A 16,407-nucleotide genomic window follows, 5' to 3' on the forward strand; every position below is an offset into this window, starting at 1 on the left:
ACTTTCTTCATTAACCACAGAAGAAATTACAAACTAAAATGCTTCAAATATACACAAACACAGCATATGTTAAGAGTGAGAAAGCTGAACAATTACCGGTAATCAACAATAATTACCATTCATGAATAAAACAATTCTACCATGTCTTAGTAAGTTAATTCTATCAATTCTTACACACTGATTCTAAAAGTGAATTGACATATATAGTGATTATCATCAATTGATCATTATTGAATATCACCACACAATAATACAGAATAAATATACATCTTTATCAATGTAAAGCTTTTCTATCGTATACATCCTAGTATGAAACCATAAAACCATGAAACTAACATGAACCACCTGCCTAGAGGAAGGTAATTCAGATTTCAAAATACAGAGGGACATTTTTATTCAGATCTTCAGAGTCGTATTTATTCTTGACATTCTGAGGAATCGTTTTGAGTTTGTAACTAATTTTCTACTCAAAGAAATACATGATAAACTATAAGCAACATCATTGTGCTGATTTATCAACATCTACCAACTAATTCATATACTTCTCAACAAGAATTAAGGATCACTTGATTATTGCATATAACAGTTAATCTGTAACTATAGAAATGTGAAAGAATCAGGTGATCCTTAACATATTTTTAGTGGTATATGTATCAAATCTAACAAATATGACATTGAATGTTTAACTGAAAATGGAAATACCACTACAAACACATGTGAAAATGTAACAGTTTTCATTCACAGGAATAACAAGGATGTTTCAACAAATAACGATATAGTCAGGCTGACACAGACACCCTTGCAATCTTGATATTGCACAGGTCTAAAACAGAAAACGTGGACATTTTGGCACTCAGTACTAACAACCTAGGAACCAGTAATAAAGCTTCTAGTTGTACATGTCAATACAATTCTGTACAATTGCAGGGCCAGGTGACTGTGGCCTAAACAAGGGATCTATCATCTGAGTAACATTAGCACTACGATCACAGGAGTATAGGCGACATGGGAATATAGACAGAGCATGAATTGATAGTCCTAGCATCTATCAAGGCTACATGCAAAAGCTATGAATAATGAATGTTTTAAGACTATTGGTCTACTGGTCTACCGGTCCAGGTCTTTAAAGAGATCAACATGTATATAGATAGTTTTAACATTTTTTATATTTTCAACATATATCAGTGATGTTGATAACATGTATTGTCAGGTAGCAAAGATTTTCCTTGTATTATTTATCACAGTATACACATTATCTTTTAGAGATGTTCAACATTTATCAATGGTGAGTCTACCTATTTTAATGGATAATTCCAACGTCTATTAATGGTTATAAGTCCAGATCTTTCAATGGCGTTCTTAACGTTTATTTTTATACAGCAAAAATCCTTCATTGGATTATTTATCAAAGTTTACACTTTATCTTTAAATGCATATTACAACTTCTGTCAATGGATAATCAATTGAACACATGTATCTATGAATAACTATACTATCTATGAATGAAATGTTAACAGACAGTTTAACATGGATCATCTCAAGCTGTAACAGTGTTAGAATGGGTGGTTACATTGACATTTACTTCTACAGTGTTAAAATCCAAGAACCCCTCAATAAATATAAATTATGAAAAGTACCCCTTGCCTTCCAAACTTAAATCTGAAAATAACATAAATAAAAGTGATAAAACCATTTCCATAATAATAAGAAATCTCTGCTAAATGCAGGGTCCATTTTACGATTCCCAGTTTATCATAAGCATGTGTTTATGGTTAGTCAGTTGCTCTTGTTAGGAAGCTACAAATAACTGTCACAGGTGTCTGCTAGTTTCGTTGGTTGTATTGAGACCTCGCTAGAGTAGCCTCCCCTGATCTTCTATCCATCACGATATGTCATGTCAGTGTTTGATTATCAACTATAATAACATATATCTGATTTTATTCAAATTCAAACATATTCATAATTGAGCATGCATCTCCTAGCATATTTTTAATAATGAACTATCTTTACAGCATTTTTTAAACGAGTTCTATAGCAAAGTATATCAATAGTTTAATGAATCCACAGTAAAATTGAGACATTTTGATATGATTACACACATTTATTGCTTTATAATAATTGACTTACTCTCATGTTTTCAATGAAAAATTTTAAAAAATCCACTTTATATTTGTGACAAATGCTAATAGTTAGTAGGTACGATAGTCAAAGAGATCTGTCTGATGACAAGTTTGTTCTTTCTACCAATAACATGAAATATATTATTCAACATCCGAGATTCAACATATTTGATTATTTGAGCACTAGATATGAACTAGTGTTGATATGTTACAAGAACAGTAACAATATTATTTGAAGACATGGAATCGAATGCCATCATTTAAGGAATGTTCCTTGTTCTTTGAGTACATACTTTCATAAATAGGTCATGCATTCGGTTCCTGGAATACCCTGTATCAACCGAAACGAGTGTGCAAATATTTTCTGTAATTTCCTCCTGCTCTCAAAGTAACGGAAAACGAGCATCTGATATGTTCATAAGAAATATTACGATGAATTATTATGCTTCTTTTTTTTACACATGATGTACAGTGAGTGAGTGAGTTGGGTTTTAACATTATTCCAGTTATATCACGGCGTGGCAGCTTAATATGGGAGGAAAGCCGGAAGTGATGCAGGACTCAGACGTTTACCACTTCTGTGAAACCCACGAGCACGGGTATGGTGCTGACAAACCTAGAAACATAATCGGGGTGAACCGGGATATGAACTCACAATCACAGGTTTCTTGCGTGTTCAGGGGACTCTGCACAGCGAATCGTGGCGCCTTAGACGACTGTGACACCCGTGCCCCCCATGATGTACAGAATATCTATGGTGGTTATATGACTACAATGCATATGTTTTAAAAAGATAGATTTTAAGATTTCCTGTTTTTAAGTTTTGCACATCGGTACTTATTGCTCATCGCAAAATAAAGACTCGGACACTGAATATTTTTCACAAGTCTGTAAAGGTTATTACACATGTGTCTTTCGGGTACCTTTTATCTTACAAGTTGTAGGGTTTATATCTGCTAAGGTGGAATTAAATCATTGACAAGGTTCAACACTATAGTGACAGGTATACTCTAGGGGTGTCACGATAAATAGAAATATTGATATATTGCTATTAGGAAGCACTTAAAGTCAGTCAATCAATCAATTGTTAAATCAGTTTTCAATCAATAGTATTGATTTCAGTTAGGAAAATCGATAGTTTCGATTGTATTATGAATAAAATACAAGCAATGCATTACACATTTGTTTTTCTTTTGATCATGAGTGGTAGTAATTTACACATGAAGTTTCTTTTTCTTAAATTATTAGTGTAAAGAAAAAACAAATCAGTCATATCTCAAACTTTACTTTTTATTTGTTGTTATGGCTATCACATTCAAAGGAAACTTCAGTTCCAAGATTTAATTCAACTCTAAAATCCATCTAAAATGATACACTGAAAACTATCGATATTTATTGCAATAGTCGCCTGCAATATCAATAGTTATTGCAATAGTTTCTTTCAATATCAATAGTTATCGCAATAGTGATTTCCAGACGAATAGTCACCCCTAGTATACACCAATGTCGGATTTGTCTAAAATATTACTTGTCAGGCATTTCAGAAAAGCTCCATAGTAACTGAACATCTGCTTCTCTTGGTCACCATCATATAGTCATCCACCTGAGATTAATTCCATCATCAAGTTTATAGAGCAATATCTTTTATTATTGTGTTTCGTTTTTAAAAAGATAATTCAAATAATAACAATTTTAGAATAACAAATCAAACAAAAGATAAGCACTTTTTACCATGTGAATTTTCACACTGATATTGGTAGGACAGGTAATAGAAGCAGAGTCGGGTAGCTTTGTGGTTAAAGCTTTTGCTCGTCACGCCGAAGGCCCGAGTTCGATTCCCAACATGGGTACAATGTTTAAAGCCCATTTCTGGTGTCCACGCCATGATATTGCTGTAATATTGCTAAAAGAGGCACAAAACAATACTCACTAACCGAAGCAGATGTCCTCATTTGACATAACTCTTACTTTGTGATTGTTTCTTCCCCTAATACATATGTCATGTTTTGGAGGGGGCAAGTTTAAAACAGTAGCATAATATAAACTGATTCAACCTTTTGCTGGTTGGGAAAATATCATCATTCAAAAATGATCCTCAAAAGTTAAAAACTAAAATCAGTGCACTAAGATATGTCTATAGAACAAATAATCTCATTCACACACTAACTTGCTATACTAGAATAAAGATAAAAAAATACTTTTCTAAAACCTATTGCACAAATGCAGAAAATGACGTGAATGTCCACAGCTGGCTACTACTCTTGATATGCTACTGTAATGACAACTGGTGACAACCATACTCGTCCTGGTTAAACTCGGGACCAAGCAGTCCCTTTCATGATCAACGTTAACAGAAGCAGACTAAGCCAACAACAGATTGTACTCATACAATCCCCATTCCTCAAAGAAATATTGGAATTCTGCACGCAGAAACAGGAATGCTTAGACAAAGAATATGCTCTAGTCAGTGATTATGTACAAGTATAATATGCAAAAATTGATATAATGGTGATAATTAATACATAATAACAATAACAATCGCTACTAAACAAGCTCTCGCTATGGTCAGATTCATCAGTAGGTCATGTATCAGTTGTGAGAGTTCTTGATTTGACAAAATAGGGCAGGGATACACGCCTGAAGGAATTTAGTTAAATGGATTCAATTTAAGATAAAATCACTTGCGGACAAGTTTACAAAATGGAAATATTTCAGTGTACAAAATAGCAATTGCACATCGTCTTCAATGATATTAACATGGACATAGTCTGAAAGACAATATTTTGCATTAACAAATTTATTGATGAGTCGACTACTTCTACTCGTTTCATAATGTATCGAACACACTGGTATCGTCCTTATCACCCATCTTCCCAAGGCAAGGGAGTTAACTGACTATAAAAGTCCAGTTTCCACCCTCGTCGAACTAGGCAGGAATTATGGAGTTACAATTTGGCTTAACTAACGAGTCTATGCATAGTCCAATCAAAATCGCACACCGAAATCAAAATCCGGTTGGTAAACTGTCGTGCAGATTTCGGTCAATTGCAGGATTTGCAAAGCATGTGCACCGGCAACTTTTCATGTTTTTAATCAAGGTGCTCACTTGATTTGGTGCACTTCGCGATGTAAGACCTGTTTTATCACAATATAGATCTTGATTATCAATCAGATTGTCTTGACTGGGCGCCGCTGTTTTGTTTGAAACCAATGCAAGTGATACGAGAGGTAGAATCTGATTGGTCCATAGAAGAGGCTTAAAAGGGACATAATAACCACTGGTGGCGCTACGATCAAGCCAAGGAGTTCAAGCCTAGTTCGGCAAGGGTGGAAAGTGGACTTTCAAAGTCAGTAAACTCCCTTGCCTGGGGAAGATGTTATCACCATTCTAACCCTTGTGGAGCTAGAGGAACTAGCTTTAACCCTTTCAGTCAGAGCAGCAGCGGTGTCTCAGTCACCCATCTATGTAACGCATGATAGCAAATGGAAAGTGACATGAAGGAAATAAATTCAAGTTGAAAAAAAAAATGTCACGTTGTTTAATTAACACTCCTGAAACTTCACAGCCCTCATGCTGACATAAAACAGAAACAGACTTACATTTGAAGTCACCATGTGGCCTGATCCAAATGCATATTTCTTAAAAGTCATCGTACCTATGAAATTGTAATGTTTCACAAGACATTCCTTCTTTGCCAATATATATCGAAATGGTTATCTGACTATTTCAAAAGATTCAATACTGTTATCCTGCCTTTATGAGCATCATTCAACCTTGAAATCCTGTCAATTAACTTCCCATCCAGGGACACATCCATAAAATGTTTGTAGTGCGACAGCTACTGTACTTTAACAGCTTTATCAGTGCTACAAAACCTCTGTGCAAGCACAGACCCTGGAACACCACCTCACTACGCACTCAGCAAGTTACACAAGTATCTTCAACTTTTAAGTATATTCCTGCCATTGCCCATACTGATAATTAACAGTTGGTCTTCGAACATTCATAGTGTCCTCCTGCCCAGAAACAGCTCATCTGCCTGCTAACATCTTTTGACAAAAGCCTTAACCACCATCTCATTTTAATCCTTTGATGATGTATTGGTGATAGTCCCATACATCACAAGACAAGATACCTGTCTTCTAGGACTCATACATTCAACCACAATCTAGTCACATATTATGTCTAGGATCCTAGTAATAATAAGATATAGCATCAGAAATCTTTCAATAAAGATGTTTTTTCTGAAATAGTTATGACGTATACAGATCTTCTAATAACCTTGACCTTGACCTTGACATGCTGAATGCTTTGACTGCAAGGGTCGACACAGCAGGGCTACATGTGTCTATTGCGGGCCCTCCCATGGGGCCACAATGTTTGTCTTGCTAGGGACGGTAATCGCCAGACAGGATGAGGGCTCCCCCCTCGATCTCTCGCCGCTCATGTGAAGAGAGAGGTGTTTTGGCACTTCCAACTGCTTGCTCCGTCGTGGGCTGTCCAACAAACCTATTTCGGACTTCCTTGTCGGGGACGTCTCACTGGAAATATACCTAAAACATCACAATTATGTCAACCAATCAAGAAACCAAAGAAACAGCATGCTGGGACAAATCAATGAGCAGTACAGGGGCAAGCTTTCTTTAATCATATTCAGTGATGAGCAACATAAGAGAACAAATAATTCTATCAAAATTTGCTAGTGATCTAGGTAAATATGAATTTCTAAAAAGTTGGTGTGATAATGAAAACTAGCATAAAGGTGTGTATTTATAAGAAATAATTTGATGGGGTAAAATTGAAACTACATGCATACCAGTGTTAGAAATAATGGAGTCCTTTCAGTTACTGACTTGGTATACTACTCAAAAGAAGTTAAGGACCACACGATTCTTTCCTATTACTACAGATAATGCGTCATGCCATTACAGATTAACAATAGTAAAATGAGGAAGAGAATTTATGGATGTCAACTTCTTTATTAGGAGGAACACAAGGTTCCGGAGTGTATGCTTACTCCTTCATGCACCTGATGAAGGAGTAAGCATATACTCCGAAACGTTGTGTTCCTTATAATAAAGAAGTTGACATTCATAAATTATCTTCCTGATGTGTATCACTTCTAAATGCCTTTCAAAGACCTAATAGTAAAATGAAAGAATTGGCTAGTCCTTAAGTTCTTTTGAGTTGTATACATCCATCAGGTGGACTCATTCAGTTTTAACTTTTAAGCTAGGGTTCATTCTCTCGAGGCAAGTGTGTCCACTAGCCTATATCAAAGCCTAGTTTCTGCCCCTGCCACATCAAGGCCACTTTCCTTGGTTTGACCCTGGTGCCACCTTGCATAGATCACGAGTTGTGCCGCTTGTAATTAAAACGAGATATCCAATAAGATCGATGTTCTTATCTCGTATAGCTTCACAAAGATGGCTACTACCATAGTTGACGACCTTTTCAATCAGATAAAGAAAACATTAGCGATTTCATTCCTGACACAAAAACACAGGCAATCGTTGTTGGGTTTAAAAGATGAAACAGACAAACTCGTGTCAACAAAGACAGGCAGCTGTATATCACTTTCATACGAAGGTGTACCAGTCGTGGATGTTGATCTTGTGAAATGTTCTCTGATTGGACTATCAATATGTGCGATAATCCAATCATATTTATGGGCGGTCGTGTAGCCTAGTGGTTAAAGTGTTCGCTTGTCACGCCGAAGACCCGGGTTCGATTCCCAACATGTGTACAATATGTGAAGCCCATTTCTGCTGTCCCCTACTGTGATATTGCTGGGATATTACTAAAAGCAGCATAAATTCCACTCACTCACCAATCATATTTAGCACAGGCTTAATGTGGCAATGGTGGAAACAAGAGTTTGATAAAAAGGGTAGTGCTCGCCCTTGCCTCGAGAAGATGACAAGGACCCTGACTTTCAGCATTAATTTCAAACACTGCATACAATTAAGCAATACAGAGGTGTGAAGATGCATTATTTATCGACCATGCATACATTCATGCTTTTCAAACATAAAATATGTGATCAATACATAATTAATACAATACAAATGCATTCCTGAAGTGTTCTGACAATGTCATGCCAATGCCAAATGAATCCTTCGAACTAAATCTACTTAATTGCACTTACCACCTTGAAAGACTGGAATCTGAAGAATTCTGTTCTCTCCTGCAAAAGGAATGGGTAATGGATAAATCCTTACATCATGTAATGGAGAATCTGTTGTTTGCGGAAGTAGAATCACTGAGCCTCTTTTGGGGTAAGGGGAATACATTTTGGGGACCATCACTTTAGAGTGATTTCTCTGACCTATACCATATTATGGTTGATACATATTTTCTATAGTTGCATCAGTTTCATTTGTTAAAATGTTTCGTAACTTAAGTCAAACATTGATTTGTTTTTGCACAGGCTGCCATTTGTGATAATCTTTGTATCAATTCATGATCTTGCTCAATCTATTCACGACTGTCTATAGAATTTTATTGTTTTTCACTTTTGAAACTCTTTTGCTGAAGTCACGCTAATGCAACTGATTCTGAGCCATGACTTCAATGAACATTCATGACATGCATTTCTACATTAACTGAGGCAAGAAACGTCACCTTCTATTAATTATACAAAACCTGAGTGGCGAGGAAGACTTCCTCTCAATTTATATTGAAAAAATCTTAATCAAGACATCAATGCAAGAATGTAAGTTTTCATGGACACATTCCACAGACTCATATAGTCTAGATTCACTGCACAAACTGGCAACTATGGCAAATAATATAGTAGAACCATGCTGATCCAGACCTCAGATAACTAGAAACCTCACCTACTGGACGATATTTACATGAAACGTAATACGGATCTGAACAGTGAATTTCAATTACCAACAGTGCAAATTAAACACAAATACATACTATTGTCAAAAGAATGGGTATGACGTCATCGCTGTCTCAATTGTGACATGAGTCAATCGTCAGTTGGGCAGTCATTGTCATTTGGACCCGTGAAGATCCGGGGTAGAATAGGTCTTCAGCAAGCCCATGTTTGCTGTAAAAGGCGACTAACGGGATTGGGTGGTCAGGCTCACTGACTTGGTTGATGCATGTCATCGTATCCCATATGTGTGGATTGATGCTCAAGATGTCAACACCAGGATTGTCTGGTCCAGACTCGATTATTTTCAGACTGCCATCACAGCTTTAAATACTGCTAAGTGTAGCGATAACAACAAGTTAAATAAGAAACAGTATCTCACCTCATTACGACAGCCTTATCATCCAACTCCCGGAGGTTTCCGGTGCTGTAGGAGTGCTGGGCCACTGAGCCTGCTCCGTCTGCGAAGTCATTACCAGCACTGCTTCGTCTCTTTGGCTGAGGACTTGGAGTCAGAGTCTTTTTACGACTTCCAAAGTTAAAGAACCTGAATACAAAAAGTCATACTTAGACACCAGAAGGCTGGTAAAAAAAGATCCTGAGCAATAACTTGAGGTTGACTTGAATACTTTTATTGATACCGGCCACAAGTCGTGGTCAAAGCTTTGTGCAATGATACTGACCATAAGCAGATAGATTTATTTGATTTCATATATGTGGCCATGAGGCCAATAGTACAATGACATTTTGTTGAAGGAAAATTCGTCCTGGAGCACCACTTGTATAGTATAGCTGAATAGATGTACAGTATACTACGGTTATAACGAACTCAAAGGGACTACTAATTTTAGTTCGTTATAACCGTAGTTCGTTATAAGTACATATACAGCATGACTACAGCAAGTAGTCGGGACCAAAAAGTAAGTTCGTTATATCCATCAGTTCGTTATAAGCGTGTTCGTTATAACTGTAGTTTACTGTACACAGTTTTATTAATATTTAATGTATCGTCCTTCTTTCAAATATCTTATAAACAAAAACTGCAAGTCTGAGAAGAATGTGGCTATTTTTGCTGTTCATCAACTGTACAAATTTTCTTGGTGATGGATACGTTCAATAATAGTTAGGCAGGTATTCGATTCTTATATCTTCACATACTGACCATTACATCTGTACTGTATGGATACAAGGAAAGAACACAATGTTCCATATTACAACATTATAAATAAGTGTAAATGTATAAAAGCTGATGCAAGTGTTACTTTCACAGACTTAAGTTCTTCCTGAACATTTGAAAACTTGTCCAAGAATAATATTTGCCAACGGCCAATATTTTATTGAACTGTTCAAAGTAAGCACACAGATCTCACAACTTCGTAGCTTAAGCCCTCAAAATACATGTAGCATGTCTGAGCGTAATTTGTATCATGCTATACAAGCAGGTTAATCAAAGCAACCAATATGCGGCCCACTCTGGACTAGGAAAACTAGTGACTGATATTGTGAGCGCTAATCCTCCACTTGAGTCAAGATTACACTGCCTCTATGAAGATCCAGGTTGGTCTTCAGCAACAAGATAGCTGGGATGGGTAACTCGGGTACTCGGGTCGGGTGGGTCCTGAGTAGGACCCGGGTACCCACAGGACTATCCGAACGTGTGGTTAGGGACATGATATATTGTTTAATGACAAAAATAATTTAAAACTCTATGTTTACACTATTAATCACCAATGTTCCCATTTCTTTCCGACAACGCACCCATTCCTTCTGATTGTATATGTTTGAATAAAGATAAAACTTTCAGTTGCATAAACTTCAGAGTATGTATGGCCGAATCATTTTACACGTGTATCTAAATACGGTCAAACTTTTCCAAATCAGACAGTTTGTACCTATCTCTAAATATCTACAGTGGGTACCCAGTAGGGTTGGGTAATGGGGTGGTGGGTACTCAGGTAGTAAATTTGGACTCGTTCCAGCACTATCAGCAACCCATGCTTGTCATAAGAGGCGACTAACAGAATCGGGTGGTCAGGCTTGCTGACTTGGTTAATGCATGTCATCGTCTCCCAATTGTGTAGATCAATGCTCATGATGTCAATCACTGGATTGTCTGGCTGTCACAAGGCTAGAATCTTGTTGAGTATAGCTAAACAACAAACAAAAGCAAACTGAAACACCATTGAAGATGAGTGAGTGAGTGAGTTTGGTTTTACGCCGCTTTTAGCAATATTTGTTTGTTTGTTTGCTTGATGTTTTACGCCACACTCAACAATATTCCAGCTATATGACGGCTGTCTGTAAATAATCGAGTCTGGACCAGACAATCCAATGACTGACATCATGAGCATCGATCCACCCAATTCGAATCGATGACATGCATCAGCCAAGTCATCAACCTGACCACCCGATCCCGTTAGTCACCTCTTACAACAAGCAAAGTCGCCTTTTATGGCAAGCATGGGTTGCTGAAGATCTATTCCACCCTGGATCATGGGTCGAATAGAATGAGTAGTGAATGGTCAACAGTGGTTGATTGTGTGTCATTGTCTGTTTTGTTTGTTTGTTTGTTGTTTAGCGCCTCACTCAGCAATATTTATCGCAAGCATGGGTAAGACCTATTCTCCCACGGATTCTGACGGACCTATGCAGACACGGGTCTGTCTGATCAGACAGATTTACTGACATGCATATTGCCGTCTTCAGTGTGAATCAATGTTCACTCCCTTTCTAGGAAATCCACACATTCCTATTTTTGTAAAAATTCAAGATTTGTGAACATCAATGTCCATATGGAAACCTATAATTGAAACTATTGATTGTTTTTTTGTCAACATGATCAAGTCTTCTCTTCATTTCTCACATCCGTAACACTTGTGTTGTCCTCCCCAATGCCAATTAAATACTCAATATTTAAGAGATTTCTAGCATCTGAAAATATTGCCTGTCAGCACTTTAAGAAATCATGCAACAACACAATCCCCAGTTCTACTTCCTCAGTATCGCAGTGGAAACAAGCCATTTCAAATACCGTATTCGACGTAATAAGCGCCCCGCTCAAAAAGCGCCCACGGCAACATTTGCTAATATATTGGCTAGTGAACAATCCCAATTAGCACCCCTTCCAATTGATAAATGTACGCAAGACTTTTTTATTCGCGTATAATATGCACTCGTGTGTTATATGCACCCTTAATTATGGGCAATTAAATTCTGGAAAAATATATCTATCCTATATAAAGATTTCAGGCTGTCAGCATAAACCACGAAATTTATCCTTTGACTTAAACCTTTGCTTTTTTCACCAAAATAATATTCTAATAAGAGCCCCCTATTCCTAATTTTGAGAGCGCCCTGGGCGCTTATTACGTTGAATACGGGGGTATTGGTACTTTCACTTTCATAATTCAATGCCACTATAACTTCCTTGTGAATGTTGCACTGATAAGGAACAAAACTGGTTCACAAAACCTTTTTAATTAATACAGTGGAACAAGGCTAGGCACAGCTTCATAAATATTTCCATAGAAAATAGACATCATAAAAAATCCTGTATTAATGATCTGACTTAACATATTTATTATCTTTACAAAGAGACACTCATTTTGAAATGTTGGATCCACACTTGAATAACTGATTACAGATTTATCTACGATTCTGAACAAAGTGCCAATAGCAGGCAATGGCAAGTACTTAATTTCCTAATTCTGAAAATTTTAACATTGCAATAATGTAAAATTTGCACTGCAGGCTCTTTCTCTTGATTGGTCCTGTTATCATGGGATACACAGTTACCCCTGTAGCCGTTTTGGGAGGACACCCTACAAAGCCATCCTAGTAGTTGTAATTATACTGACAGGCAAAAGAAAGATATACACTAAGTCTTGAAAATTGGATGGGACCAAAATATTACCATGTTATCAAAATGGTACAAGGCTGACACCTGTTCTCAGATACTCATTGATATGATGCATTAAATATCCCCTTGACACCCATCGCCATTGAATTAAAACGTTTTTGTTTCACTTTTAGCCACCATCAAACATGTGTGCATACTTTCTTTTAAACTATTTTCTATTCCAATTAGGGAATTTTTACAGACAGTTGCTCCAGAATTGGGGCGGAATATCAGTCTCTAAGCAGGCCCAGATAAATCGAACTGAAATTACCCATTTCCTGTAACCATCTGCAGAAACATCCAGTGCTATTGCTGTGTGTGTGTGTGTGTGTGTGTGTGTGTGTGTGTGTGTGTGTGTGTGTGTGTGTGTGTGTGTGTGTGTGTGTGTGTGTGTGTGTGTGAGACTGTGTGTGTGTGTGTGTGTGTGTGTGTGTGTGTGTGTGTGTGTGTGTGTGTGTGTGTGTGTGTGTGTGAGACTGTGCGTGTGTGTGCAGGGTAACAGAAAGTACCATCTTTTAACATATTTCGGTATGACACGACTAGGCATTGGAGACAGTCATGAATGTTGAATATCAGTCCCTTAGTCCTTGCCAACCTGACCAATATTTAAGGTATCATACGGACAAGTTGAAATTTGCCATTTTTAGTTTTTTTTCCTATGTTTTATCAATTTAAGGACTAGTGGACTTCAACTGTTAGTTTTTTTATCGCTGCTATTGTACCGTTTCAGCAGGTATCCATGGTAACCTTTATCAAAATGCAGGTATTTTCCAAACATAAGTTTGGGGTATATGAATATAAAGAGGGGTGGTGCCTAGCTTTTTACCATTTTACTTAGGCTTCACAGACCCTCCCTCAACTGTACACCTGTTGTTATAGAACTCACATCACAATCCCTACATCTGCAACGCAAAACCACACCTTTATTTCCTTAGCCCATGACGACAGCTACATCTCTAAGAGTTAATGCTAGCTGTTTAACAACATGACCATATATGAACACTAGTTCAACAAGAGACTTACTGGCCTAGATGTCATCGATAACAGGCAAATAGTATTCATTGATTACACAAGTCTCTCAAACAGGCCCCTGATGTCATGGAGATTCTTGTTTACATGAACACTTACCATATAAGCCTCAACAATATAGTGCCATGCTGGAGCAGAAGCGCAAACACACATGATTTGTCAAGACGGTGAAGTGAGGTTTAATGTCCCATCAAGATGAATGCACTTATATAGTGACATGCATGCACTTGTGTGTGGGTATGCATGCTTATACTAGTTCAGACTAATGCCAGTTATATTGTGCAAGCACACTGCGATATCATGCTGCAATTTAACATGAATACCCAACTCAGACACATTCAATACTGAAACGGAGCCCAAACAGGCCTTGTCTTGTCCCTTAATACCGAGCACAAGGCCTATGGGTAACAACAGTATACTGACTCCGAGCTGACCGGTCCTTGTTTTAGCCCCTTAGTGCCAAGCGCCAGACAGGGTAACAAGTACCATCTTTTAACGTCTTTTGGTATGACGCGGCCAGGGATTGAACCCCGGACCTTCATCTCTCCGGGCAGATGCTCTACCACTAGACTACGGAGGTGATGTGTGTGTATGTGAGTGTGAGTGTGTGAGAGGGGTTGGCTGCTTGAACTAATCCAGACTAAAGCTGGTTTTATTGTGCAAGCACGCTGAGATACCATCCCGCAGTTTAACATGAATACTCACTCACTCAGACACATTAAATGCCAAAACAGAGCCAACCAGTCCTTGTCTTATCCCCTACATCCCGAGAACTAGGCCTATGAAAATAATCTTAAACGACTTTTGGTATGACGCGGGCAGGGGATCGAAACGCAACCTTTTGCTCCCCGGGCTGATGCTCCATCCACCGGGCAACAGAGGCTGGGTCTTGTCAGGATGGACGTGAATAGTTTCACCACTTTCAGTCTTCCAAACATATGCAGAGATGCCAACCCTAATTGAAGCTTCGGAGAAATCAGTGGGGTTAAAAAGCTTAATTTCATGTGAAGAAGAGCAATGTTAAGAGTACCATGCCATGATGCTGGTTTTCGTAGTGACGATGGGCTGATGGAGGAACAAACCCATGAAGTAGTGACGATGGATTGATGGAGGAACAAACTCATAAAGTATTGACGATGAGCTGATGGGAGGAAAAAAAAACCATGAAGTACTGACGATGGATTGACGGAGGAACAAACCCATGAAGTGGTGACGATGGGCTGATGGAGGAACAAACCCATGAAGTGGTGACGATGGGCTGATGGAGGAACAAACCCATGAAGTAGTGACGATGGGCTGATGGAGGAACAAACCCATGAAGTGGTGACAATGGGCTGATGGAGGAACAAACCCATGAAGTGGTGACGATGGATTGATGGAGGAACAAACTCATAAAGTATTGATTATGAGCTGTTGGAGGAAAAAAACCATGAAGTACTGACGATGGATTGACGGAGGAACAAACCCATGAAGTAGTGACGATGGGCTGATGGAGGAACAAACCCATGAAGTGGTGACGATGGATTGATGGAGGAACAAACTCATAAAGTATTGATTATGAGCTGTTGGAGGAAAAAAAACCATGAAGTACTGACGATGGATTGACGGAGGAACAAACCCATGAAGTGGTGACGATGGGCTGATGGAGGAACAAACCAGTCTATGATGGAGTATGGGAGCTCCAGCTGTATGCTCTCTCTCTCACCAACTGTTGCCAGTCTATGATGGAGAGTTCCTGCTGTATGCGGGGCGGTCGGGTAGCCTTGTGGTTAAAGCGTTCACTCGTCACGCCTAGGACCCGGGTTCTATTCCCGACATGGGTACAATGTGTGAAGCCCATTTCTGGTGTCCCCCGCCGTGATATTGCTGGAATATTGCTAAAAGCGGCGTAAAATCAAACTCACTCACTCACTCACTCACTCCAGCTGTATGCTCCCTCTCACCAACTGTTGCCAGGGAGACTTTACTGTTAACTTACTATTCCTATCAATGAATGAGAAATGCAATGACATAACATATGATGAATATATACAGCTTAGACATTGGCACTTGTCCTATAGTCCTTGCCAATCTGCCCAAAAGTTAAGGTATAATAAGGACTAGTAGAAATTTGCCCTTTTTAAGAGTAGTGTTACATGTTATCATTGTAAGGACTAGTGGGCTAAAACTGTTAGTTTCTATCACTCATATAACTTTAGTATCCATGATTTTACACAATAACACTGATTTGTTTTTTTCATAAATTTTAGAGCATACAAATGATATCACAGTGATTTTCATAGAGATAAATGAGATTAGCCATTTGAGGACATTGTAACGATGTAATAAATGTAGGATAGGAAATTCTTCAAAGTTCAGGACAGTTCACACAACAGTTGATCAATGTCCAAGAAAAGGAACTGATGGGGGACAATACACGATTCATGTACTACATTCAAGAATATCATTTGGAAAAAAGCAATAGCGTGCAAAA

The 16,407-nt window shown here is 38.1% G+C and overlaps 1 protein-coding gene across 5 annotated transcripts in view; it reads right to left on the minus strand.

The window, feature by feature from the left end:
* Positions 1-458: 458 nt before the first annotated feature.
* The window catches only part of LOC139469752 (regulator of G-protein signaling 7-like), a 110,068-nt gene continuing 94,119 nt past the window's right edge, over positions 459-16,407 (minus strand). For 3 of the 5 annotated variants that reach the window (XM_071252033.1, XM_071252031.1, XM_071252030.1), the window contains 3 exons: positions 9,390-9,554; positions 8,270-8,308; positions 459-6,674 (listed from right to left, as the gene is read on the minus strand). In XM_071252033.1, coding sequence (XP_071108134.1) covers positions 6,470-6,674; positions 8,270-8,308; positions 9,390-9,554 — 409 coding nt within the window. In that variant the 3' untranslated portion in view covers positions 459-6,469. The remainder of the gene's footprint in view (positions 6,675-8,269; positions 8,309-9,389; positions 9,555-16,407) is intronic. The other 2 variants (XM_071252034.1, XM_071252032.1) reach the window with 1 other exon arrangement.

This window comes from Haliotis cracherodii, unplaced genomic scaffold (assembly GCF_022045235.1).
Source record: "Haliotis cracherodii isolate W230 unplaced genomic scaffold, xgHalCrac1.p SCAF_2, whole genome shotgun sequence".
Taxonomy (NCBI): Eukaryota; Metazoa; Mollusca; class Gastropoda; order Lepetellida; family Haliotidae; genus Haliotis; species Haliotis cracherodii.